We start from the raw sequence: 25,499 nt of genomic DNA on the forward strand, positions 1-25,499 counted from the left end.
CACGTGTTGCCTGTGTGTGTTTACCAGATGGTTTGAGTTGGGAGAGATGTTGAGGATTTGGTCAGTGAGTGTGTGTTGAATTAAACATCAGTAGGGACAGAGCACAGGTTTTGGGTGGAATAGCAATTCTTTCTCCGTTTCTAACCCTCTAAATTTCTGTGTCTTATAAGGTCCATTGAAATGTCTTGAAACACGCAGCGTTATGCTATGTCATGTGTTGATGTAATTTCAACTGTAACAGGAAGACGGGGTGGGACATATCTAGAATAGCCAGTAGTGATTAGATTAGATTAGATTTAACTTTGTCACTGCACATGTAAGGTACAAGGCAACGAAATGCAGTTAGCATCTAACCAGAAATGCAATAAGCAGTAAGTACAAAATATACAAGGTCTATAATATGTACAAAACTATACAGATAAGTATTATGGACATAAATTACCGATTAATACTATAAGCATGATATACAGGTAGGTGTACTATGAACATACTATACAGATGGATTATGTAAAAGTGTATGTTCACTATAGGCAGAACTATGAACATATGAACATAATTTACACTAGTGCAATGGACAGTACAGTGCATATGGACAGTATTATTACATAGATTTTATATGTAATAATATAATAATAATAATCGTTCCTTATTCCCCATATAGTGCGCTATGTGCCTTTCAGCATACAGAAAATAGTAATTCTGTGAACAAGTGACTTATTTCAGCCGCAGTTTTAGCGTTTATTTATAGTGTAGGGGGTGGGACATTTCAGATTCTACAGAGCATTTGATTGGACAAAGTTTGATGAGATGCTGAAGTGCAGGGTGACATCATCAAAACCATTGATTCATATTGCCGGAAGTGAGAGACTATGTAAGTTTTGAATTCTTATATCTTCTAAATACAAATTTTGGCATCGTTTTGGCACACACTAGCTTAAAGATAACTATGGCTAACATATTCATACTAAAAGTACATTTTGATTTCATTGGCACTTTAAAAATCAAACTGTCACATCAGGTTATTCTCAGCTCAGCTGGCACTGAACATGTACAAGCTTGTCTAACTGAAACATGGTCTTGCTCAAATGTTCGTTTCCCATCTTTTTAGACACTTTCCGCTTATTCCGTCTCACACATTCTCTCCATCAGCTTGTTGTCCTTGAGTTTGCAGACTGTTTGTTGTTGAACTTAATGATTCATAAAAGGGGCAGCTTGGCAAATGTAGCAGAACCCTTCACACACCTCCATCCCTTCCCACTTACTCTGGCCTTCTTTGTGTGTGTGTGTGTGTGTGTGTGTGTGTGTGTGTTTGAGAAGGATCGATCGATATAAGGGTGAGATAAATGTGTGAGCATACATATGAGATCATTCTTCACTGGGTTGTGTTATTTTGTGCATTTGAAAAGATCTTGTTTGTATTCATGTATGTGTTTGTTGCTGTGTGCATTATAGCTCTGCGTGTGTGTGTGTGTGCGTGTGTTTGTATGTAATGTGAATGAGCTCTGCACTTATTAATCACATCACTTTTCCTGCTATTGCCTCTAAAGGCAGAAACATGAGGAGAAGAGAGAGATGGCAAGACTGAAGGAATAAATTTTGGATTGATGGATGGATTGACTAGAATTTAGCAAGAAATTATTTAGAAAGAAAAAGTGAGAATTTAGAAGGAAAGAAGGGGCAGCAAAAAATGCAAATAAAGAGACAGAGAAATAAAAAAAATTTACACAAAGTAAGAATTTAGAAAAATAAATCGAGAAAATTTAGAGAAAAACATTTGAAAATTTTAAAAGCATTTAGAAAGAAAAAAGTAGCAGGAATTTATAAAAAGATTTTCAAAAAGTAACATTTAGTAAGAATGAGAATTTAAAAAAGAAAAAAACAAGAATTTAAGAAGCAGGAATTTAAGAATTTTGAAGCAAATAATTTAGAGAGAATTACAACTAGAATGTCAAAAGGAAAAAGAAAAACAATCAGAAAAAGAAGAAATATAAAGAAGAAGAAATTGAGAAGTAAATCACGGACGCAGAAATTAAAGGAAATGATGGAATGAAAGACAAAAAGACAGGTATGCAGAGATGAGAAAGTGAGTAAAAACTGAGAAACCGAGATGGAGAGAGAATGAGAGGCACTGAGGTAGATGTGTATACTCATGAAACGGTTTCTTTCCTCCATATGTGTGTAGACAGTACACTAAAGCATTCTGGGAATGCACCTTTTCAGGAAAATAAAAATACCTTTGCACACAATTAGTGTTATTTTTAGAATTCTAAAATAGCCATATTTTTAGCCATACTTGATAATCATATTCTGCTGCAGTCTGCTAATTATGAGTATCATTGTAAAAAAAAAAAATATGTGTAGACTAGATGTTGAATGACTGTTTTAATGGTGTTGGATGTTTCACTAATAGCTGGAGTGATTAAACATGAGTCGCTCAGAGGCCGTGATCCATCACTTAATGTGAACAATACTACACACACATACACACACGACTATGATACAGAAAATAATGACCAACTCTTTGTATTAGGCCACAGACCTTGATATTGCATCACCTGACCTCAAGTGACCTTTGACAGCCGTCACACTCACTGTCTCCTCTCGCTGGCTGTGCAGCATACAGATGCTTCATGTTCCAGTGCTGCCCTCTCTAAACTGCCGTGACTCTACTGTAGATGAAACTCCTCAGTGTTTCCTGTCTCTGTCTCTCAGTCTCTATCAGCTGTAGCAGGTCTAAGCGCAGTCCTCAAGAGGCTCTACAGTTGCTGTCTTCAGCTCGACTCAGTTTGAAGAGCCTTGGTCACTAAAGCCAAAGTGAGTTTCACACACACTCAGCTCTTAAAGTCATTAGCTTTATGGGTTTTGCTAAAGTTTTTTTAAAGCAATCAATAAAAACAGGCCTCTCTTGTTTTGTAAAAATTGGCCATTTCTGAATATTTAATGCTATTACACGTTTAAGTCCATATAAAATAGTGTTCACAACTCATTTTACTTTCATTATGTGACAAATCCAACAAAACTGGATATTTAATAAGAAAATTTAGAATGGAAAAAAAAATATATATATATATATATATATATATACATATATATTGGTTTCAGCATCAGTAATAAATAAGATATTAGAAACAATCAGCATATCATAATGATTTCTGAAGGATCATGTAAACAGAAAACTGGAGTAATAGCTGCTGAAAATAACAGAAATAAATTGCATTATAAAATATATTAAAATAGAAAATATTATTTTAATATTTTGCAGTATTGCAGTTTTTACTGTATTTTGATTTTAAAAAGTGCAGCCATGGTAAGAATAAGAGACTTCTTTCAAAAACATCAAAAAAATCTTATTGACCCTAAACTTTTGAACAGAAGTGTATATCAGAAAATGATTGGATAAAATTTGATTTTCCCATTTTTTTTTTTTTTTTTTTTTTTTTTTTTTTGCTTTCTCTTCACAGCAGCTGTACACTGATGTTGCCACAGGTGAACTCCATGATGACCTCAGAGGTGATGTCACAGAGCTCGAGCAGCTCGTCACAGAGCTGCAGGACCTGAGTGCCCAACTACGCAGCCAATGAGAAGCTACAGCACTGTTTTCTTCCTCCCTTTGATCCTGGGAGGCTTAGGGCTTCTGTCGCTTGTTAAATCAACAGGAGAAAACTTAAAAGACTTGAAAAATGACTGAGTTAAAGATATTTGTCATCAAGACCTGATCCAGGGTCATCTGTCTTTGTCCTAGTCAGAGCTCCTGTGATCACACAATGTGATTTTAAGGTCCCTGAGGCTGGCAATGTACTTCCTTTGTTCAACAGTGCCACATTCCAATAAATAGTACACAGTCTCTTTCTTACATACAGTATTTAATCCATGTGCTTGTTTTTTGTACTTGTGTGGAACGTGATTTAGTCAGAGTATAATGAGTGAAAACTGACAGCTAGGTCAAGTAACATCATATGCATTGAAACAGCTAAAGTCGAGACGAGCTCTTTTGAGTTTGAATCTAGGCCTAGAGTTCGAGTCAAGACCAAGACTAGAAAAGGGTGGTGTTAGAGTCTAAATGCTCCCGTGACTGACAAAACCAAAACAGTGGAAAAAGTCTTGAACTCAGGACAGACTCAGTGAATTGTGTATTATCATTCTAACTGGATGCCTTTCCTACAGCTGTCACATTAAGCACCCTCCTTACCCTGTCTCTACGGTCTATTTTGTGCTCTGCCAAAGGGAGTGTTTCGGAGATTGCTATCATGATATCTGGATATGTGCCTCTGTTGGGCACAAACTGTAAACACTGACAATGTTTGCTATAATTTACTTCAGCAATCTTCTTTATCCACGCTAAACTTAACCCTTGGTTAATGTATTTAAGACTACCTTTAACCTGGGGTTCACCAAAAGTTTGCCTTCTGAATTTAAAATGCCGGTTATTATTATAACTGTGGGTTAACTGTTTAAAATGTGGAAAGTCCATATTTGATTATTTAAAAGCATAACAGGAACACATCATCATGAAAATGTTTGGGGTCTGTCAAATATTTTAAGAAATCCCTTATGCTCACCAAGGCTTAATATATTTTTTTTAAATAAAAGAAATACAATGAAACCGTAATACTGGGAAATCTATTTTATTATATTTTAAAATGTAATTTATTCCTATGTTGGCCTACACTTTAGCATCACATGATCCTTCAGAAATCATTCAAATATGCTGATTTGGTGCTCAAGAATCTTTTTTATTATTATTATTATCATAAATCTTTTGCAGTGTTATAATGTCTTTACTCTCACTTTTGATCAATTTATTGTGTCCTTGTTGACCTGAAGTAGTATTATTTTTTTATTCTACTGACCATACATTTTTAAACAATAGTGGATATAAAGTATGTATCAGATTAGGTCATTATGTCATTGAGAGCTTGTAGAGTCCGGCCTTTCTGAGTTTTTTGAATGTCGATATATTTGATTGTCCAATTCTAGTGAGATTTTAGAGAGATTTATTTTTTTATCTGATTTCATACAAATCCAGACTCTCTTCCTGTCTTGACGCCCGTCTTGCTTGCACATATCTCTGTGCCTGTCCTCTGAGAAATTACATCATGCTAATATTTTTTCTGCATGGTATTTGAGCATTAGACAATATCTGTAAGTAATTAACTTTCATTGTGATTGCATTTCTTTGTTTGCTAGACCGTTAACAAGAAACAAGGAAATTGGCAGTGTTTGGTTATTCATCATTCAGCTATGTACAAATGATGCAAGAACATTGCCTAGTAAGTTGCCCCGGAGAACCTACAGGATAGCTGGGGGCTAAGAAACATGAGTCTGACACAAAGCAAACATCCTGTGTCTGTTCTGGTAACCACCAAGTGAACTACTTCCAGAGATTATGCAACGTCAACACGCTTTAGCATAGATATTTAATATCAATGCCACATATGTTTGGCATGTGTTACTACATCACCCAAAAATTGCTGCTCTGTTCTTCTGAATGTGCTGCAGTGATGACGTGCTATTTTTGGCCAACGCACAACTTTTATGAATTGTGATGCTGAAATACAGTTGCCAGAAGTAAAAAGCTAAACGTAGACTACAAAATGAATAACACGGGTCACATGACTTTATCTTTCTGTCTTCAAACAATTTCACTGAAAGTTTGAGTTTAATGTGATCTTAAGGCTGGAAGCAGACTAGCGAGTAGGTGTTACCTGTTTGCCGTGTAAATGACCTGTGTTGTCCCATCTAGTCACTTGTTAGCAAAAGAAAAGTACATAACTAATATATTTTGTGAACATATTTTGATCATTTTAACCACAGAGCTTATTTCTGGTATTTAAACAAAAACCCAATGGCGTTGAGACAATAAAACCAGGAAATTCTAAAATGCTAACTCGCTTCTATTGTGACCTGCAGCACTGTATGCTTTTGGAAGCTAGCAAGATGTGCCTTAAATAAATATCAAGCTGTCCTCAAGGTTGCAGTTGTCTAAATGGCAAATACTGTAGCTGAGGTAGCATCATAATGTTGTGTTTGAAAACCCCGTATTACATTAGAGAGTTGCTGACAGAAGACATTTGCATCCCTCCCACCGGGGCTGCCCCGCTGGCTGTGACAACAATCCCAAAGCACATTTTTAGCTACGTAAACTGTTAATTCCCCAGCACAGCTCTCCTTCCTCCCGCAGGGTTGTGGTGATACCAATGATACAGTGTGAAGTTCCTGTCCTCCCTCTGTGGGCTGCATTTGTGACTGCTGTATCATTTAATTGTGTCCCTGCCATCTCACGCACAAATGAACAACTTTAGAACCCGATTGCCATGCATTATGTTCTTTGAAAGTTTATAAAGTATAGCTGTAAAAGTTGATTGTGATTGAAAAATTGATCTTTTTATATTCCAAGTACTACTGTATTGATGAAATGGTTTAGATTTGGATAATCTCAAGAGGTGAGTTTACAAAATAAGGGGTATTTTCCCCAAAATTAAAGTTCTGTCATCGCCTGGGACGAGGGCTGCAATCTAGCTTTATTCTGTATGCCCTATGTACACGGCATTGTTTGTCTGTGTGTAACAATGCCTAGTGTATTGTCCCTGTTAAATAAACTAATAAAATAAAATTTAGCAATCAGATTTGTGATTTTCACCTTCTGGACGATAAAACTAGTGATCAATTTGTAGAATAAGAGTACTACAAGTCCTTTCCAAAAACCAGAATGATTGACAGCTGAAGATGGGTTATTTTGATTGGCCCAATGCACAGACTACTTAGAGCACCCTAGCAACTGCATAGCAACATTTTAAAAGCCTCTCAGAACACCTTAGCAACTGTATAAAATGATAAATTTTATTTGAAATAGTAAGTTTGCCTTTGTATTTCTTGCACATGACTGGCTGACAGAGTACTTCTGTTATTTACTGCTCACAGCCTGAATAATTGAAGCAATTAAGTCTATTTAATTAAAACTTTTTACTTTTTTTTTTATTATTACTATCAATTTTGAGAGCGTTATTACTAATGTTAGAATTACTCATTGTATGCTTTCCCTCCTGTTACTTTACTATTATTGGAGTTAGTGTTATAATTATTATTCACATGGCTGGGAATGACACAATTGTGTGCAAATCCCCATTGAAGTTTTGATGCAATTTATAGGAGAGTGTGGTGTAAACTACTTTGTTAAAGCATGCCAAAATCTTGCCATTAACTTTGTATTCGCTATCTCTTCTGCTCATCTTTTATTTATGATGGTCATTATTTTAAAACTAAAAATAGCTGTGACCATAGAATAGCTTTATGACAGCTCTCTCTCTCTTTGTTCCTTAACTGAATTTCCTTTTCAACTCTAGCCATAGACCTGGCAGATGTAACAGGAACTGTCTTTTAATTAAATTAGCGATCATCAGTTGATGAAAAAAAAACTCTGTGGCAATATTCTTCACAAAAGAGATTGACTGTGCATGTACATTATAAGAATGGACTGTTTATCACCTGTTAGGTTGTGTAGAAACAACGATTTCTTTCAAGACATTTGGTTCATCTCAAGGATGATCTCATGCAATCAATAAATCAGTCTGAAATCTCCTTCCAAATACTCCAAAGCTTAAGAGGAATGGTATTCCATGTCTGTCTATCTGTCTCTCTGGCTGTCTCACCCACGCATATCCTAGAGTGGGCTGAGCTCAGTCTAGGCCTAAAATGATCTTGATCTAAGCAGATTCTGAGTCACCTTTCAGTAATGCTATAAAGACATTCTGGTAATCCACATAACAAGCATCTGTAGGACGACAGCGACTTTCGGCTAAGTTTAGGGAATTGTGACCATGTGAAAGAATGGAGGCATGTTCATCTATTTGTGTGTCGAAACAGGAGGGTGTGTGCGGATGCTGAATGTATTAATAGGATCCGTTTTTTGACGTTTAGGGAGCCCATAGGGTCCCTGTTCATGGGCAGAAGGCTCTCAAAGTCAGATTTAGAGCTGGTAAGCAGTCAGGCATGCTGTAGGGAGAAAGTCATTTGGAACATCAAGGAAAGCTTATATTCAGTGCTTCTAACTGTTACTTAATAAATCTCACTTATTAAGTACTGTATATCAGAAGAATAAATTAATGGTTCTGATGGATTTTCAAGCCCTGTTACAGTAGTGTTGTAAATGTCGGGGGAAAGCTATAGACATCTTTAAAAAATGGTCTTCGTTGGTTTAAGATTGTTTACATGCTTAAAAAATAAGGCTTCCCAAAGGGGGTTTTCACAGTGATGACAGAACCAATTTGAGTTTCCTAAAAAAGGTTTCAGTGACCAAATCTTAAAAGTACAATTTTTCTTAGTGTGATAAAAATGGTATAAAATACTGATTTTTTTTTTTTAGTTGTTGTTGGTTTTTTTACACTGTAAGGAACATTTTGTGAAATGGGAAGTTTCCATGGATGTGGATGATCTTTGACAGCAAAGGGGTTAAAGGTTCTTCATGAATAAACTGCCAATAAAAAAAACCAGTTTGGTGAGCAATGCATTGTATTTAAGGGCAAATTCTAAATAGATTAGACATGTCGATATAGCCAGTTTATCCTTAACCACAATAATCAGTTTCAATGGCTATATTTCCAATGCACATTAATAGTCCAATTATTGCCAATAATCTGAGTAAGGAATTATACAGATTAGGATGTTTGCATTACATAGACAATTCTATTCAAACTTGTTTATATGCTACCAATTACCAATGCCATGTGTTTTTACTGACATTTTATAGCTCTTGCTTTTATGGTTGCTTCTTCAGATATAAAATGTTGGCCACTTCTGGGACACCAAACCATCTTGTCAGTTACATAAACTACTAAAAATATCCATTAAGTGTTTCTGACCTCACTATGTCCTTGTCATGTAAAGCGGCAACCATGTGAAGGTGGTTTTGTTTACTAAAGCTTCAGCTTTAATTCCAGCGGTGGTGTTTGATTCTAATTTAATTTCTGGTTACTTTTGTATAAGCAATATTGAGGTTCAGTTCCCAGTTGATGCCCAGTGTAATATCTTAAGAACCATGCACTGGAATAGCTGATTTTTTTCTTAAAAAGATGTGTGGAACAGTGAAACTGATGCCTGCACTCTGTGACAGGCTTGACTTATGATGGATGCACTTATCTAACAATATTTTTTTTTTTTTTTTTGCCTTTGGTTTAAGGGTTCAGCCCCACATATGTGTACCAATAAGAACTCCATCCCTGACGTCATATCTGCAGGAGATTGGCTATATGGAGCTCGAACAAAAACTACTGCCCTTACACACGCGCGCGCTCAAACTTCTAAGAGTTTTCGAACTTCTGCTCGAGTTCTCATCGCGCACGCGAGCTCTCTCGCCGCATTAACTCCCGTTTTCCCTGATTTCCGCTTCATGCTTTAAAACTCTTTCACTCCAAGCATTTCCCCCTTTTAAGTTATGTTTGCCTCGAAGTGTTTTCTTATGGCTAATAGATGACAGCGCGCGAGGGTTTACAACTGCTTCACACTATCTAACGTTCTAGTGTGTAAATATAGTACAGAGTGGTTCTTTCAAACTTTCCCAACACTTTCACTTCTAATGGATATGGCTGTGCTCATGTGGGACATCATTGTTTCTTTAATGTTATTGATTTCTCCGGATTTGCTCTCGGCGGATAAGAGTGGCTTCAGGAGACTGTACGTGCTGCAGCCGGGACCGAGCGGTACGGACGGGGTTCACGTGAGCTCCATTTCATCGCTCTCGGGAGCGTCGGGACAGCCGCACTCCTACAATGTGGAGCTCAAAGCCAGCATCGGCGGCCAGGTCCGGACGCGCAGAATGGGTCACCAGTCGAACCCGAACACAAACCCGAGCATTCCGATACGTCAGGACGCGCAGCCTGGCAGACACACATCCAGCCATCATATGAAAATGTCAGGGTAAGATCAGAGCCAAATATATTAATGTATATGTAAACACTTTACGTAAACTGTCGACCAACAGCGTATATATTTATTTATTTATTTATTTAGGCTACTTTATTATAATTATGACCAATACGTTACCGATTATTGGAGTCGGGCAGCTACAACAGTAAACACACTGATTATGAATAGTCATAAGGCTATTATTATATTAATTATGAATATCGGGTAGTGTTAGTTATATAACTGGTGTTTTTATGCAAAGTTGTTTTGCAGTCTAAATGGTCACAAAGTTTATTATCCAAACTTAAAAATATATTTAATAAATTAAAATAAAAAATAAAGTAGCATTATAAAGTAACTTTACCTGTGAATATCGATATTGAATGCTTTACATTAAGGGACCCACCAAATGATGCTGATAATGATCGGTAAGTCAAACCGATTATTGGGCTGTGTGTAGTTTACAGTTCGAGCCACAAGAAGGAAAAAAATTATATGACCATTTCTAAAAAAGTATTCTCAATACAGAACTGAAATTTTAACATACTACTGTTAAATAGAAATTATCGAGAATGAGAGAGTGTTGTACAGTAGTTCCTTAGAGGTCTGAATCTTGCATTAGATTTCCAATGATGTTAGATGCCAGGTGTCATTTAAGGAGCAATAGTTTTGATAAGGCAGCCAGTCTACAGTGATCATAACATTCTAAAACAATGTAACCTGTTGTTTTAAGAAGCCACGTGAGCCAGTTTCAACGTAGGCTACTGGCTTCCCTAGCAATGAACCTGATGCCCCTTAAAAAGTTTCAGCTGGCCATTCACAAAGATTTTTCCACATTCCCTACAATCACGAAGAGTATTGAGTGTATCCCAGCCCTGTATTTCTTTATATTTTCTGTACTTTGGATCAGTTCCTCTCACTTTGCTCTGAAGTACAGTATGAAATTGCACCGTGGGAATAAGAGGACTGATTATATTGGAGCCTCAACCAGCTTTGGCCCCGGACCCTCATGTCTCTTCAGTTAGAGCAGACTTGCATCAGAATCTGCTCTGGGTGGGCCAGGAGATTGACCGGTGGGGTTACAGTAAGGCTAGTAGGTCTATTCAGTTTGTGTGTGAGTGTGACTCTTGATGTCATTGCAGAGTGAATGTCTGTGGGGGGCAGTGCTGTGTTGGTTGGAGCAAAACCCAAGGATCTCAGCGCTGCACTAAACGTGAGTTATGACAATTCTTTTGAATCGTGCATGTTCTCTCAGGTCTTTCTTCTACACTGCACCTTACCTGAACTTCACTTTAAAATCTTGCTTGGAGAAGGGATGTCCTTTAATCACCCTGAAAGTCTAGTTCAGAATGTTTTTTTTTTTGCTTTAGTTTAACACTGTTTTGCTAAAGACTGAGTGTTTCACATGAAATCAGTTATCTTAGGTATGTAAACAAAAATAGTTAAGCAGTCTTTAAACTCAACGGTATAGAAAAGGGGATTCAGTTTGACTTATTGCGGAGAGTTTAGGCTGCTAACACAAAAGCTGCAGCTTCAGTCATATTAAGGGTTCCTCTAGGAGTTAAGAATCCTGCCCAACAACATTTACTGATCACATAGTGAGGGATTACATTTATGCCCTTTGGCTTCAAAACCTCGCTGTGCACTTTTTAGCAAGACATTCATCCATGTCTTGCTCCATGAGAGAAATTGTTAATATTCAGTCTTTTTGACATTTTATGGTATCCTTCATAAACAACCAGATAGACAGCTTCAATGGCCACCTGTGATGGAAGTCAAAACATTCTCGGTGAGATCTGAAGCGGAGGGATGGGGGTGTTTGGAAGGAGGGTGTGTATTGTTATCATAGGTGAGGTTTTTGAGTGGGTGGTGCTGGATTGTTAAGGATAGCATAGATTAGCAAGTACTCAGTATGTCACAATATCCTCAAATTACAAGCAAATCTAATCTGCAAGTTATTGCACTCAAAACCCATAGCACCAACTTGGGGCTTGTAAAGAAAATAAATGCAAGACATGACAGAAATCTTTCAGTTAATGCAATGGACAAAGTACACAGGAAAAAACTTGAAATACAATTATGGAAAACAAAGAGAGGAGGACAGAATGGCAAAGGGCAAAAGGTGAGAAATGTTGATGCTACAGAGAGTATGATAAACTAGTGGAAGACCTGGATCAGTTTCTCCTCATCCTATGTGTTTCTGCCAGGTAGGTTATATAAGAACCAGTCACTTTATGTGTGGAAGTACCTCCTCCCGCTGTCTTACCTCCAGCACACATTCCTATTACCCACATTTTACACATATCCTAGACACTCAATATTGTGTCTACATCCCCTGTCTCCAGTGAGATTCCTCCTTCCTTTCCCTTGTTTTTCAGGAATGACAAATTTACTTTTTTTGTGTGTAGGGTCTATGCCGCCTCCAAGATTGTGTCTTGAATGTCTGCTGCATTTTGACACAGTGTTTTGTCTTGGAACATTGCGTCAAACATCAGGTGTACATTTGACTAGTGTACAGTGATAATGCATCCAATTTTATCCGAGTGATCTTTCTCATACATTAAAGTCAGTCTTGGTTCCAGATGTCTATATTTGAAGGATATGGGTTTTTTTTTCTCAACGGCTTATATGCAAGAAGCTAGTGAAGCCATAAGGAATATATATGTGTGTGTGTATATATATATATATATATATGTGTGTATATATATATATATATGTATGTATAATAGACATGTGCCGGTATTCGGTAATGCTATATATCACGGTAATATGCACGATATTGTTATCGTGGGCACTAAATACCATGAATAATTATATATTACAAATTATTCCGAATTTGGAATGCTTTTTACGAATACTTTTCCAATCAACTGGTAAAAATGCACAACACTGCTCTATGCTGCTTCAAAGAGACGTGTGCGCTCTGATGTAAACAAGCAGGCATGAGAAGCACATGGGGGAACAGGTGAGAGACGAGCTGAATGAAAGCACGTTCACTCTCAGACAGCAGATAGTGCTAAACTGCAGAAAATGCAGCCATTTCCCTGGAAACCCCATAAAGCGGCTGCACTACTTTCTAAAACATATTTAAATAATTTTAAATAGGCATTCAGATTTGTGTATTCGCTATGGTGTTCATCGCAAATACTTAAATATTAAGACTTAATAGGCTATTTATTTTCAAACTTTTTTTTTTTTTTAATCTGGACTATAACATATTAGATATTGTTTGAAAGTGTTTTGATTCTTTATTGTTAATTCACACTTTACATGAGGGCTTCATTAGTTAACATTAGTTAATTCATTATTAAACATAAACTGCCAATTAAAAATTCTTCTAAACATTCATTCTTCTTCTTCTTCTTTCGGCTTTTCCCTTCAGGGGTCGCCACAGCGAATCATCTCTATCTACCTATCTTCTGCATTCTTAACACTTGCACCCACTAGCTTCATATCCTCATTAATTCTATCTATACACCTCCTCTTTGGTCTTCCTCTTTGCCTCCTGCCTGGCAGCTCCATGTCCAACATTCTCCTACCAATATACTCACTCTCCCTCCTCTGAACATGTCCAAACCATCTTAATCTGGCCTCCCTAACTTTGTCCCCCAAACGTCCAACATGAGCTGTCCCTCTGATGTACTCGTTCCTAATCCTGTCCAATCTTGTCACTCCCAAAGAGAACCTCAACATTTTCAGCTCTGCTACCTCTAGCTCTGATTCCTGTCTCTTCCTCAGTTCCACTGTCTCTAAACCATACAGCATAGCTGGTCTCACCACCGTCCTGTACACCTTCCCCTTGATTCTCGCTGATATTTTCCTATCACACAGAACTCCCGACACCTTTCTCCACCCATTCCAACCTGCCTGCACTCGCTTCTTTACCTCTTTCGCACACTCTCCATTACTCTGGACTGTTGACCCAAAGTACTTAAATCCCTGTACCTTCTTCACCTCTAAACATTCTAAACATTCATTAATCTTAGATATTACAATATTTAATAACATGTTGTTAAAATCTAAATTTGAAATGGTGTTATTTAATGAGCTATCATGAACTAAGACTTGTATTTTTTAAAATAGATTAATTACTTCTGTAGCAAATGTAGCTATTGCTCATTTTGAATGTTAAGGGTTAACTAATGAGGTCTTATTGTAAAGTGATACCTATTGGTCTTTATAGTTCTTTTGCACTTTAATCTGTGTAAAACTTTTAACTTTATATATTTTCTGTATTGCTTTATTGTATTTAAATGTAAAAAAAAATTTGTTATAAGAAAAAAGTTATTTAACCTGTTATTCTGTATTATGACCAAATATCAATACCGTGATATCGTATACCGTGATAAAAGCATTAGCAATTAACCGCAACAGGAAAATTTGATACTGGCACATCCCTGTTGTATAACTAAGAATGCTTGTTACATTTTATATTCTAATTTTTCAGTGGCAGATACCTGAGATACTTTCAAAGCTTAATATGCAGAAATAATCTTATGAAAATCCTTTAAAAGTGTAAACATTAGGACACAATTAAAAAACCTTATATATTTGTTTGAACTCAGGATCTCTTGTTAAACCAATGTCCTGAGTTTGGGGGTGGGACTATTTTTCATATTAAACAGACTGACGTTTTGGAAGTGCTGCACAACCATTGGTCTAAAAATTTTAAGATAACAAAATTGCCAGCGACTTGGTGTATTTCTAATTTTCCAGCAATGAAAATGCCAAATAAACATTTCTGAACAAAAGCTACATAAGATTAACTTATTTCTTGCATGAGTCATTGATTTTAAACAATATAGTTAAGTAAACGATTGTGACCTGGTGACTTATTTCATTCCTGAATGGATCATTCTTTTTGAGTAATTAATAGGGCTGTGTAAAAAAAATTTTTTTTCCGATTAATCGTTTTTAAAAATGTGGTCGATTCAAAATCGATTCTCAAAGGCAATGAATCGATTTTTTTTTCATATTTATTTCTGCAAATATTGAACGTAAGATTAACGTTAATCTAATTACTAGTCTTCTCCACTAGATGTCACCCTCTTATTTGCCTTGTGCAATGTTACCAAGGAGCGAGAGGGCGAACCTGTCATTCATTCATTCAATGCTTAAAATGGTGGTTTCAGGTGGTTTGTCGACGTTGATGCCAACTTCACATAAAAAGTCAGGAATGGAAGCATTTTAGATTTCTTAAGCAAGATGACGACGATAGTGTTGTGGACAAGAACAAAGCATTTTTCATCTTGCATCAAAATTGTGTTGTATTTATTTAACATAATTGTATTCATTTGAATATTAGAGATGGGTTCTGTTTTAATGTACCCAAGTGTACCTAAAATAAAAGTTAATATACAGTGTGGCTCTTGTTTGTGGCTCTTAATTTATTTTTATTAATTACCCAATTATAAACTTATGTTCAATGTTCTTTTTTATAAATATAGTATTTGTATTAAATCTATATTCATTGAGTTGAATCGAGTATAGAAAATCGAATCGAAATCGAATTGAGAATCAAAATAGAAACGATTTGAGAGCTTGTGAATCGAAATTGAATCGATCTGAAACATCTGAATTGATACCCAGCCCTAGTAATTAGGTTGAGTGAATTATTCGATGATTCAATCATTAAGGTGGTAGCTTGTTTCATTCCAGAATAAATTAGCTGTTTTGAACAAATTGGCAGAATTATTGACTCTGACAGCTACTTGTCTCCACCTACTGACAGAACGATATATATAAAAATCGATATATATAAAAATATATATATATATATATATTAATAACAATATTAATAACAATATTAATTTATTAAAATCTCTCTCTTTATATATATTAAAGAGAGCGAGGGGAAAGAGTGTGGAAAAAAGAAAACCCAGTGTTTACAGAAAGAGGCCCTGTTTCCCTGTTTACACGGGCATAGGAATCATCTTTGAGGCCATCTGGAGCAAAACCAGAGCACATTCCTGCTTCAGCCATCCCTTTTATTTTCAATGTAAGCATCTGTAGTTTGATGCCAGTCGCACAGTGAGTGGCCTGAGAGCCCCTAAATTTGAGCTGAAATGTAACAAAACATTTTTAATGGAAGACCTTGCAGGGAAATTAGGTGTGGAAAAGGGAAGCCTCTAATACCTTAGAGAATGTCTCTAGGACCATTTTTATGGTTTTGGTTTATATAATTTTTATTTTATTATACTGTACCACTATGGTGTCATTAAGCCATTTGTTTTTATGTTTTGCCAACATTGGTGCGCTTTCGTGAAAGGTTATTCTCATACACGTACAGAATCCAGTATTTCTGCCAAATCACTGGAGTCAACCCTTAAACATGTGTCTTATGATGGGGTCACCACTGTGTACACATGCTTTCAAGTAAATTAAGAATGAATTATGACCTTTTTCGTTCATCAGACAGCAGCATTAGATGTTGTAATTTATGGTGACTGGGACATAGTGGCGAGGATTAATCATAGGTCATCCATTTTTTTTTCATTGCTCTTATATTTTTCAATATACGGGGGAAATGAGAAAGTCCAGGATGTAGTCAGTACCTCCCCCTGTCTCTATATATCTTCCTTTCCATTTGTGTTTTAGGATCACTCTGTCTCCATTCTCCACCTCTCTTGTCTCGGAAGATAGACCTGATCATAAATTTTCCTGCTAAATGTTTAATGGGGTTTGATTTTTTTTTCAGGTTTTAACACACCTCACTCAGAAAGTGCAAACAAAGAGAGTCTTCTGAATAGAAGTGCCTTTTGTTTTTCCTGGCTCGTTCCACTAAACTGCATGGAACTTCATAGATGAAGTGTTTTATCCGGAGCTGTCAGTCATCCAGGTAGCTTTGGTCACTGACATTGAGTTCTATTATTGTACAGTGTGGAGGGACACTGGGATATTAGCCTTTCTATTTTACCATCAGGATATTGTACTTCAGTATCTCAAACCGAACAAGACGAGTGTTAATCCTGGTTCATTTTGGCCCATCATGTCCTATAAATAAATGACAATGTAGACCAGCACCAACTTACTTGCACTACTAAATATTTAAGCATTGCACCATTAAAAATGGTTGAAACATAACCCTACACATAAACTAAATATTTACTGAAGCCTTCAGCCAGTAATAATAGCTGGAATAAACTGGAAGACCGATTGGATTACATCAATCAGATCATGTTTTAAATGACCGAAAAAAATGATGCTGACATTTACACTTGTTTATATTTTTAGAGTGAACTTTATGTGAATAAATTGGATCTTGGCAGCCCTTCGACATGAAACCGATCTTAACAGTGAACTTTCCAGTGTGCCTCACCATGTCATTTATGCATGCCAGCGTTTTAACACACAAAAAATATTAAAGGAAATAAATATCAACATTTCTGAATTGCTATATGTGACCCTGGACCACAAAACCAGTCTTAAGTGTACATTTTTTTTAATTGAGCTGAATAAATAAGCTTTGCATTGATGTATGGTTTATTAGGATCGGACAATATTTGGCAGAGATACGACTATTTGAAAATCTGGAATCTGAGGGTGCAAACAAATCTAAATATTGAGAAAATCACCTTTAAAATTGTCCAAATGAATTCTTAGCAATGCATATTACTAATCAAAAATTAAGTTTTGATACATTTACAGTAATTTACTAAATATTTTCATGGAACATGATCTTTACTTAATATCCTAATGATTTTTGGCATAAAGAAAAATCGATAATTTTGACCCATACAATGTTTTTTGGCTATTGCTAAAAATATACTCCTGTATACCCCTTTTTTCCATACCATTATAATTTAAATTTAAAATTAATTGACTAATTATTTTATGATTTTAGCATAATTTAAATTTGGAATTTTGATTTATTTAAAAATTAAATTTATTGCTTTACAACATTATTTCTTATTACAAATTTGAAGGCAGCTTACTGGAACAATAATAATAAATGTCATATTATCTATATTCTGTTCCTATTCAATTTCACATTACTTTTTGGGGAGCATATGAACTACTAGATAAATCTTGCATTAAGAACGAATTGTGCGACTGAAGTACAGACAAACTAGTAGTGGCTAAGTGAACTTAATCTCAGTTTAAATAAAACCTACTGGTGCTACTATATGCTGAAGATCAGTACTAAACTAAGATCAGAACATCACTGATCTTTTTTTTTTTTTTTTTTTAGGACAATTAAATTAATGGTGAAGTGACATATGTTAAGCAGATGTAAAGTGACAAGCAGTAAAGCGTCATGGTAATCCAGGTCCAGACAGGAAAATGGCTTATTACTGTAATCTTGTTGGTTTGGATGTAGTGCTAACATTTGCCGTAACATATTTAACATACTTTTGAGAAACAGAATTGAGTATTGGCATGTTTAAAGGTTGTTTGAGTGGAGGTCATGAAGTTAAGCCTAAGTTCAGTCTGCAGCATGACTGCAGCCTTGTTGTCCTCTCTTCTATGAGGCGTTTTCTTGTTTGTGTTCACCATGTGATATGCATTGAGAAGCTTTTCAGGCTTTCCTTGAATTCTTTTATTGGATTGAGGTCATCAAGAAACTTTCAGAGCATTTTTTTCGTGGGTTGATGGGTGATTTAATTTGTCTGCACAATGGAAGACTGTGTTTAGGACCACAGTTCTAAATTTAGGACTTCGATGACTGCTTCGATTTAATGCAACTACATAAATTTAATTTACAGTTTGTTTTAAAAGTTTTACAGCATGTACAATGCAGTGAATGCTCATGTCTTCCCTCTGAGCCTGGACATCTCATATCACTCATCTGAAGTGTTTGAGTGTCTTTCCCGTGCTTAGGCATGCTGAAATGCTGCTCAGTCTATTTTGTCCATCAGTTGAACATGGCCCAAGTGTTCACGTCCTTCGCCAGATAAAGCACAACATGAAAATACTTCACCTGGGCTCCACAGCACGGCAGATGTTTTTCCTGGCCTTCTGTGCTGAAAAAGTGTCCCAGATCTGCAGGAACAAGTGACTAGGTTGAAGAACCTGCTGGGATGAGCCTGAACTAAAGAGGAGACCTAAATTCGGTTGGTTCTCAGAATTCACTTGCTGAACTATTTTTGCATGTGATAATTCAATACAGACACCTATGTCTTATTTATTAACCACCCTTAATGTAGTTTAACCAGCACAAACAAAAAATCATTTTCAGATTAGGCTTAATGTATTATAATTTGTGAGAAAGTGGACCAGATCAAATTAAGCATTTTTAGTTTTTAGATTGACAGGGTTGGGTAAGGTTTAGTTACGATGACCATTTGTCCCCTTTTTACCGTATACATGTCCTAGGTAAGATTTCTAAATTGCCCAAAATGTCAGAGTAATGGCTTTATTTTTCTATTGGCATGCACTCAGTGGTCCTCGTACATTATAATTAGCATATTTTCATTGCTTTGAACATTGGTTGATTATGTCCAATGCCTGCACACTATTAACCAACTACTTTTCATTCATAGCCTTCAGCAGGTATGAGAACAATTGAAAAACAAATCCAAAACCCAGACTTTTTAGACTATTTAGAAATCCCGGCCAGAACATTTCTGGGAAAAAGAGGACATATGTTCACTGTAGTTTAGTTATTATGGTTTGCTTTAAGAATAATCATGTACTTCTATTCATTTTCAGTAACTCGGTGGTCTAGTGCAAACATTCTACGTATGTTAAAGTTGGCACATGCCTTTGTAATGTTTTTGTCCCTATAGTGCTTTTTTTTTTCACAGGTTAATTATCATTGTTAAAGCAGCCTAAGCCACCATTAAAAGTTTGAAAAATACATTACAACGTGATACAGAACTGTAATCTGGTCAAAAAACCTGGAACTAATTCATAGTCATGCAATTAGCCTTTCGTCGGCCCCTCCCCCAAAACGGCCATTGTCCAATCACACATCATAGCAACCGTTACTATGTGAGGCAGTTCCGACAAACTTTGACTCCAAGCAAGATGGTGAAGCGGTGTGCCCACGGCGTTTGTAAATCGAACACTAGAATAGAGCTGTAATCAGGCCTTAAAAGTTAGGCCCGACAGGACTCGAGCCAGACAAGTACATTTTAATTGACAGCTTTTTAAAAGCCCGAACCTGTTTACAGCCCGACATTATTCAAATGTACGCACCCACACAGCTCTTTTGCCTTTTGTCAAGAATGAGTCATTTATACATGTTTTAACATAATTTATACATGACTAACGTAATAGGCCGCTTGGAAGTTTGAACAAAGAAATAAAATAAGTCCTCTATGACATTGTAACATCTCAGAACTTTAAATGGTATAGACTCATTTAGCCTATAAATAGGCCAACGCACCAATAAAAACGAGTCTTTCTTAAAATTTTTAATTAAGATAAATTCTAAATTAAGATGGGTATTTGGCAATAACGAAATTAATTAAGATAAAGACTTATTTGCTTCGCCATAGCAGCTGAAATTTAGTGAAAGAATAATGCCAACATTAGCCTATATAGGCTAGCCTATAAGTCTACATTATGCATTTAAGACTCAATTAGTATTTAGTTATCATTTTTAAAACCTTTACTCACCAAGATAATAATAAAAATAGCTACTCGCAATAGACAATAATAGACCATAACATATGAAAGAGAACTTTCCCGGCAGTGCAAGAGCATGACTGGTACACAAGGCTGGTTTTTATTTGAGGTACAGGTCATGGTGTTTCTCAGATTTCGCTTTTTTTCCCTCCATGGCATACTGTAACCCCTTTTGCCTTGATCTGGAGGATATCGCAGAGGTATTACTCCAAAAAAGGTCACTGACACGCACGGGTATACCTCTTCCCGTCATGGCAATCTGTCGGGCTGGTCGTGTTTGACCATTTGTTTGTCGGAAGTAGCAACAGTAACTAAGGGGGGCGGGGCTCGGCGAAAGGCTAATTTAACACCTTGGAATGTCATTCAAACAATCAGAATCAAGCGTTCAACAATGTAGTAGTATAATTAAGTCATACAGGTTTGGAACAGCATGATGGGGAGTAGCTAAATGATGACAGAATTTTTTTTTTTTTTGGTGAACTTTTCCTTTAAGGTTAATAAAAATTATTCATTTTCCAGTTTAATTAAAGCATGGCTTGTTTGAGAGGAGTTTGCTGTGTCCGTATCTCCACAACAACTTGTGAAATGCCTCTCCTGTCTGCTCACACTGCAAGCTTTCAGTCCTCAGGCAGTAGCTTAGCATGCTAAACCACATGTCTTGTCCAAGCAAATCCAAGTAGTACCTTTCAGATTCAACACGTTTGAAGATGTTAGAGCTGTGGGAGAGCTCTGCAGCATACAGATCCTCTTGAATGGACCCTTAGATGTGTTACATGTAAAAATCTGAGCCAAGAAATGGCCCGACCACAGCCTCCTTTGATTGGCTCTGTGTCTACTGTGAAATACTAGTAGACTGAAATGGGCTTATCGACTGCTCTGTCTGGTGCATTCAGCTGTGCGTGAGCTCTTACACCGCTGAGTACATTGAGGGTACAATGCAATACATTTAACACTGATTTCAATATTGACTTGAGGGATAAACATCCCTCAACATCAGCAACATCACCCTCTCATTTCTCTCACACTCTCTTTATCAGTCTTTCTTTCCTTCCTGATCTTTGTCTTTGTGAGGCCTAACTTTATCTCTCACTTTCTTTTTTTGGTACTGTGCAGTTTAGTCAGCACTAAGTTTTGTTTGAAGATGTCTTGAGCAGAAAGTATAACATTTTCTTTAAAAGACTTTAAACAGTAGTGTACTGTAATTACAACCCGAATTCCGGAAAAGTTGGGACGTTTTTTAAATTTTAATAAAATGAAAACTAAAAGACTTTCAAATCACATGAGCCAATATTTTATTCACAATAGAACATAGATCCATCCATCCATCCATCTTCTACCGCTTATCCGGGGCCGGGTCGCGGGGGCAGCAGTCTAAGCAGAGAACCCCAGACTTCCCTCTCCCTAGACACTTCCTCCAGCTCTTCTGGGGGGACACCAAGGCGTTCCCAGGCCAGCCGGGAGACATAGTCTCTCCAGCGTGTCCTAGGTCTCCCCCGGGGTCTCCTCCCAGTGGGATGTGCCCGGAACACCTTCCCGGGAAGGCGTCCAGGAGGCATCCGGAACAGATGCCCGAGCCACCTCAGCTGACCCCTCTCGATGTGGAGGAGCAGCGGCTCTACTCTGAGCTCCTCCCGGGTGACTGAGCTTCTCACCCTATCTCTAAGGGATCGCCCAGCCACCCTGCGGAGAAAGCACATTTCGGCCGCCTGTATCCGGGATCTTGTCCTTTCGGTCATGACCCAAAGCTCATGACCATAGGTGAGAGTAGGAACGTAGATTGACCGGTAAATCGAGAGCTTCGCCTTGCGGCTCAGCTCTTTCTTCACCACGACAGACCGGTACATCGACCGCATTACTGCAGAAGCTGCACCGATCCGTCTGTCAATCTCCCGTTCCATCCTTCCCTCACTCGTGAACAAGACCCCAAGATACTTAAACTCCTCCACTTGAGGCAGGAATTCTCCACCAACCTGAAGTGGGCAAGCCACCCTTTTCCGACTGAGGACCATGGCCTCGGATTTGGAGGTGCTGATTCTCATCCCAGCCGCTTCACACTCGGCTGCAAACCGTCCCAGTGCATGCTGAAGGTCCTGGCCTGATGAGGCCAACACGACAACATCATCCGCAAAGAGCAGAGACGAAATCGTGTTGTCACCAAACCTGACCCCCTCCGGCCCCTGGCTGCGCCTAGAAATTCTGTCCATAAAAATCATGAACAGAACCGGCGACAAAGGGCAGCCCTGCCGGAGTCCAACACGCACCGGAAACAAGTCTGACTTACAGCTGGCAATACGAACCAAGCTCCTGCTCCGTTCGTACAGGGACCGGATAGCCCTTATCAAAGGGCCCCGGACCCCATACTCCCGGAGAACCCTCCACAGGCCGCCGCGAGGGACACAGTCGAATGCCTTCTCCAAATCCACAAAGCACATGTGGACTGGTTGGGCATACTCCCATGAACCCTCCAGCACCCTGTAGAGGGTATAGAGCTGGTCCAGTGTTCCACGGCCTGGACGAAAACCACACTGTTCCTCCTGAATCCGAGGTTCTACTATCGGCCGGATTCTCCTCTCCAGTACCCTGGCATAGACTTTCCCAGGGAGGCTGAGAAGTGTGATCCCCCTGTAGTTGGAACACACCCTCCGGTCCCCCTTCTTAAAAAGAGGGACCACCACCCCGGTCTGCCATCCCAGAGGCACCGTCCCCGACTGCCACGCGATGCTGCAGAGGCGTGTCAGCCAAGACAGCCCCACAACATCCAGAGACTTGAGGTACTCAGGGCGGATCTCATCCACCCCCGGTGCCTTGCCACCGAGGAGTTTCTTGACTACCTCGGTGACTTCAGCTTGGGTTATGGACGAGTCCACATCTGAGCCCTCAGCCTCTGCTTCCTCAATGGAAGACGTGACAGCGGGATTGAGGAGATCCTCGAAGTATTCCTTCCACCGTCCAACGACATCCCCAGTTGAGGTCAACAGCTCCCCACCTCTACTGTAAACAGAACATAGAACATAGATAACATAGCAAATGTTTAAACTGAGAAAGTTTACAATTTTATGCACAAAATGAGCTCATTTCAATTTTGATTTCTGCTACAGGTCTCAAAATAGTTGGGACGGGGCATGTTTACCATGGTGTAGCATCTCCTTTTCTTTTCAAAACAGTTTGAAGATGTCTGGGCATTGAGGCTATGAGTTGCTGGAGTTTTGCTGTTGGAATTTGGTCCCATTCTTGCCTTATATAGATTTCCAGCTGCTGAAGAGTTCGTGGTCGTCTTTGACGTATTTTTCATTTAATGATGCGCCAAATGTTCTCTATAGGTGAAAGATCTGGACTGCAGGCAGGCCAGGTTAGCACCCGGACTCTTCTACGACGAAGCCATGCTGTTGTTATAGCTGCAGTATGTGGTTTTGCATTGTCCTGCTGAAATAAACAAGGCCTTCCCTGAAATAGACGTTGTTTGGAGGGAAGCATATGTTGCTCTAAAACCTTTATATACCTTTCAGCATTCACAGAGCCTTCCAAAACATGCAAGCTGCCCATACCGTATGCACTTATGCACCCCCATACCATCAGAGATGCTGGCTTTTGAACTGAACGCTGATAACATGCTGGAAGGTCTCCCTCCTCTTTAGCCCGGAGGACACGGCGTCCGTGATTTCCAACAAGAATGTCACATTTGGACTCGTCTGACCATAAAACACTATTCCACTTTGAAATAGTCCATTTTAAATGAGCCTTGGCCCACAGGACACGACGGTGCTTCTGGACCATGTTCACATATGGCTTCCTTTTTGCATGATAGAGCTTTAGTTGGCATCTGCTGATGGCACGGCGGATTGTGTTTACTGACAGTGGTTTCTGAAAGTATTCCTGGGCCCATTTAGTAATGTCATTGACACAATCATGCCGATGAGTGATGCAGTGTCGTCTAAGAGCCCGAAGACCACGGGCATCCAATAAAGGTCTCCGGCCTTGTCCCTTACGCACAGAGATTTCTCCAGTTTCTCTGAATCTTTTGATGATGTTATGCACTGTAGATGATGAGATTTGCAAAGCCTTTGAAATTTGACGTTGAGGAACATTGTTTTTAAAGTTTTCCACAATTCTTTTACGCAGTCTTTAACAGATTGGAGAGCCTCTGCCCATCTTTACTTCTGAGAGACTCTGCTTCTCTAAGACAAAGCTTTTATAGCTAATCATGTTACAGACCTGATATCAATTAACTTAATTAATCACTAGATGTTCTCCCAGCTGAATCTTTTCAAAACTGCTTGCTTTTTTAGCCATTTGTTGCCCCCGTGCCAACTTTTTTGAGACCTGTAGCAGGCATTAAATTTTAAATGAGCTAATTAAGTGGATAAAAGTGTAAAATTTCTCAGTTTAAACATTTGCTACGTTATCTATGTTCTATTGTGAATAAAATATTGGCTCATGTGATTTGAAATTCCTTTAGTTTTCATTTTATTAAAATTTAAAAAATGTCCCAACTTTTCCGAAATTCGGGTTGTATACAATTTAATTAAGAGTTAATATTTTTATGAAATAGTTGCTTAAAATTCACTACAAATATTTGAAACCCAAATGTGAATTATCCGTTCACTGGACTGTTAGATTTTGAATGTGAAAGCTTACACTACTGAAATTGGCCACATTTAACACCATTTAAACACCAGTTTATCAGCCTGGCTAATATATTGATACAATATCTCAGACATTGATACTGGATTAACAGATGGTAGGTCAGACATTGAATATGCGTGGTAGATTTGCATTTCATGCATGTTATCATTTTACCTATTTACAAATAAAAAAAACAACAACATTTTTCATGTACATTTAGTTTGCACTTATCAATATGGGTCATATAGATGTTAGCATTCAAAACATCTTTTGTGTTGCACAGAAGAATGCGAGTCATACGAGTACAGGTGCATCTCAATAAATTAGAATGTCATGGAAAAGTTAGTTTATTTCAGTAATTTAACTCAAATTGTGAAATTTGTGTATTAAATAACTTCAATGCA

The 25,499-nt window shown here is 37.9% G+C and overlaps 1 protein-coding gene and 1 pseudogene across 4 annotated transcripts in view; both read left to right on the forward strand.

The window, feature by feature from the left end:
• LOC132111492 (tetratricopeptide repeat protein 27-like) overlaps positions 1-4,536 on the forward strand; it is an 87,718-nt pseudogene extending 83,182 nt beyond the window's left edge.
• Positions 4,537-9,505: 4,969 nt separating this feature from the next.
• The window catches only part of LOC132111493 (latent-transforming growth factor beta-binding protein 1-like), a 90,201-nt gene continuing 74,207 nt past the window's right edge, over positions 9,506-25,499 (forward strand). For all 4 annotated transcript variants that reach the window (XM_059518853.1, XM_059518854.1, XM_059518857.1 and 1 more), the window contains exons 1-2: positions 9,506-9,912; positions 11,043-11,113. In XM_059518853.1, the coding sequence (XP_059374836.1) occupies positions 9,572-9,912; positions 11,043-11,113 (412 nt within the window). In that variant the 5' untranslated portion in view covers positions 9,506-9,571. The remainder of the gene's footprint in view (positions 9,913-11,042; positions 11,114-25,499) is intronic.

The sequence above is a fragment of the Carassius carassius genome, chromosome 31 (genome assembly GCF_963082965.1).
Source record: "Carassius carassius chromosome 31, fCarCar2.1, whole genome shotgun sequence".
Lineage (NCBI taxonomy): Eukaryota > Metazoa > Chordata > Actinopteri > Cypriniformes > Cyprinidae > Carassius > Carassius carassius.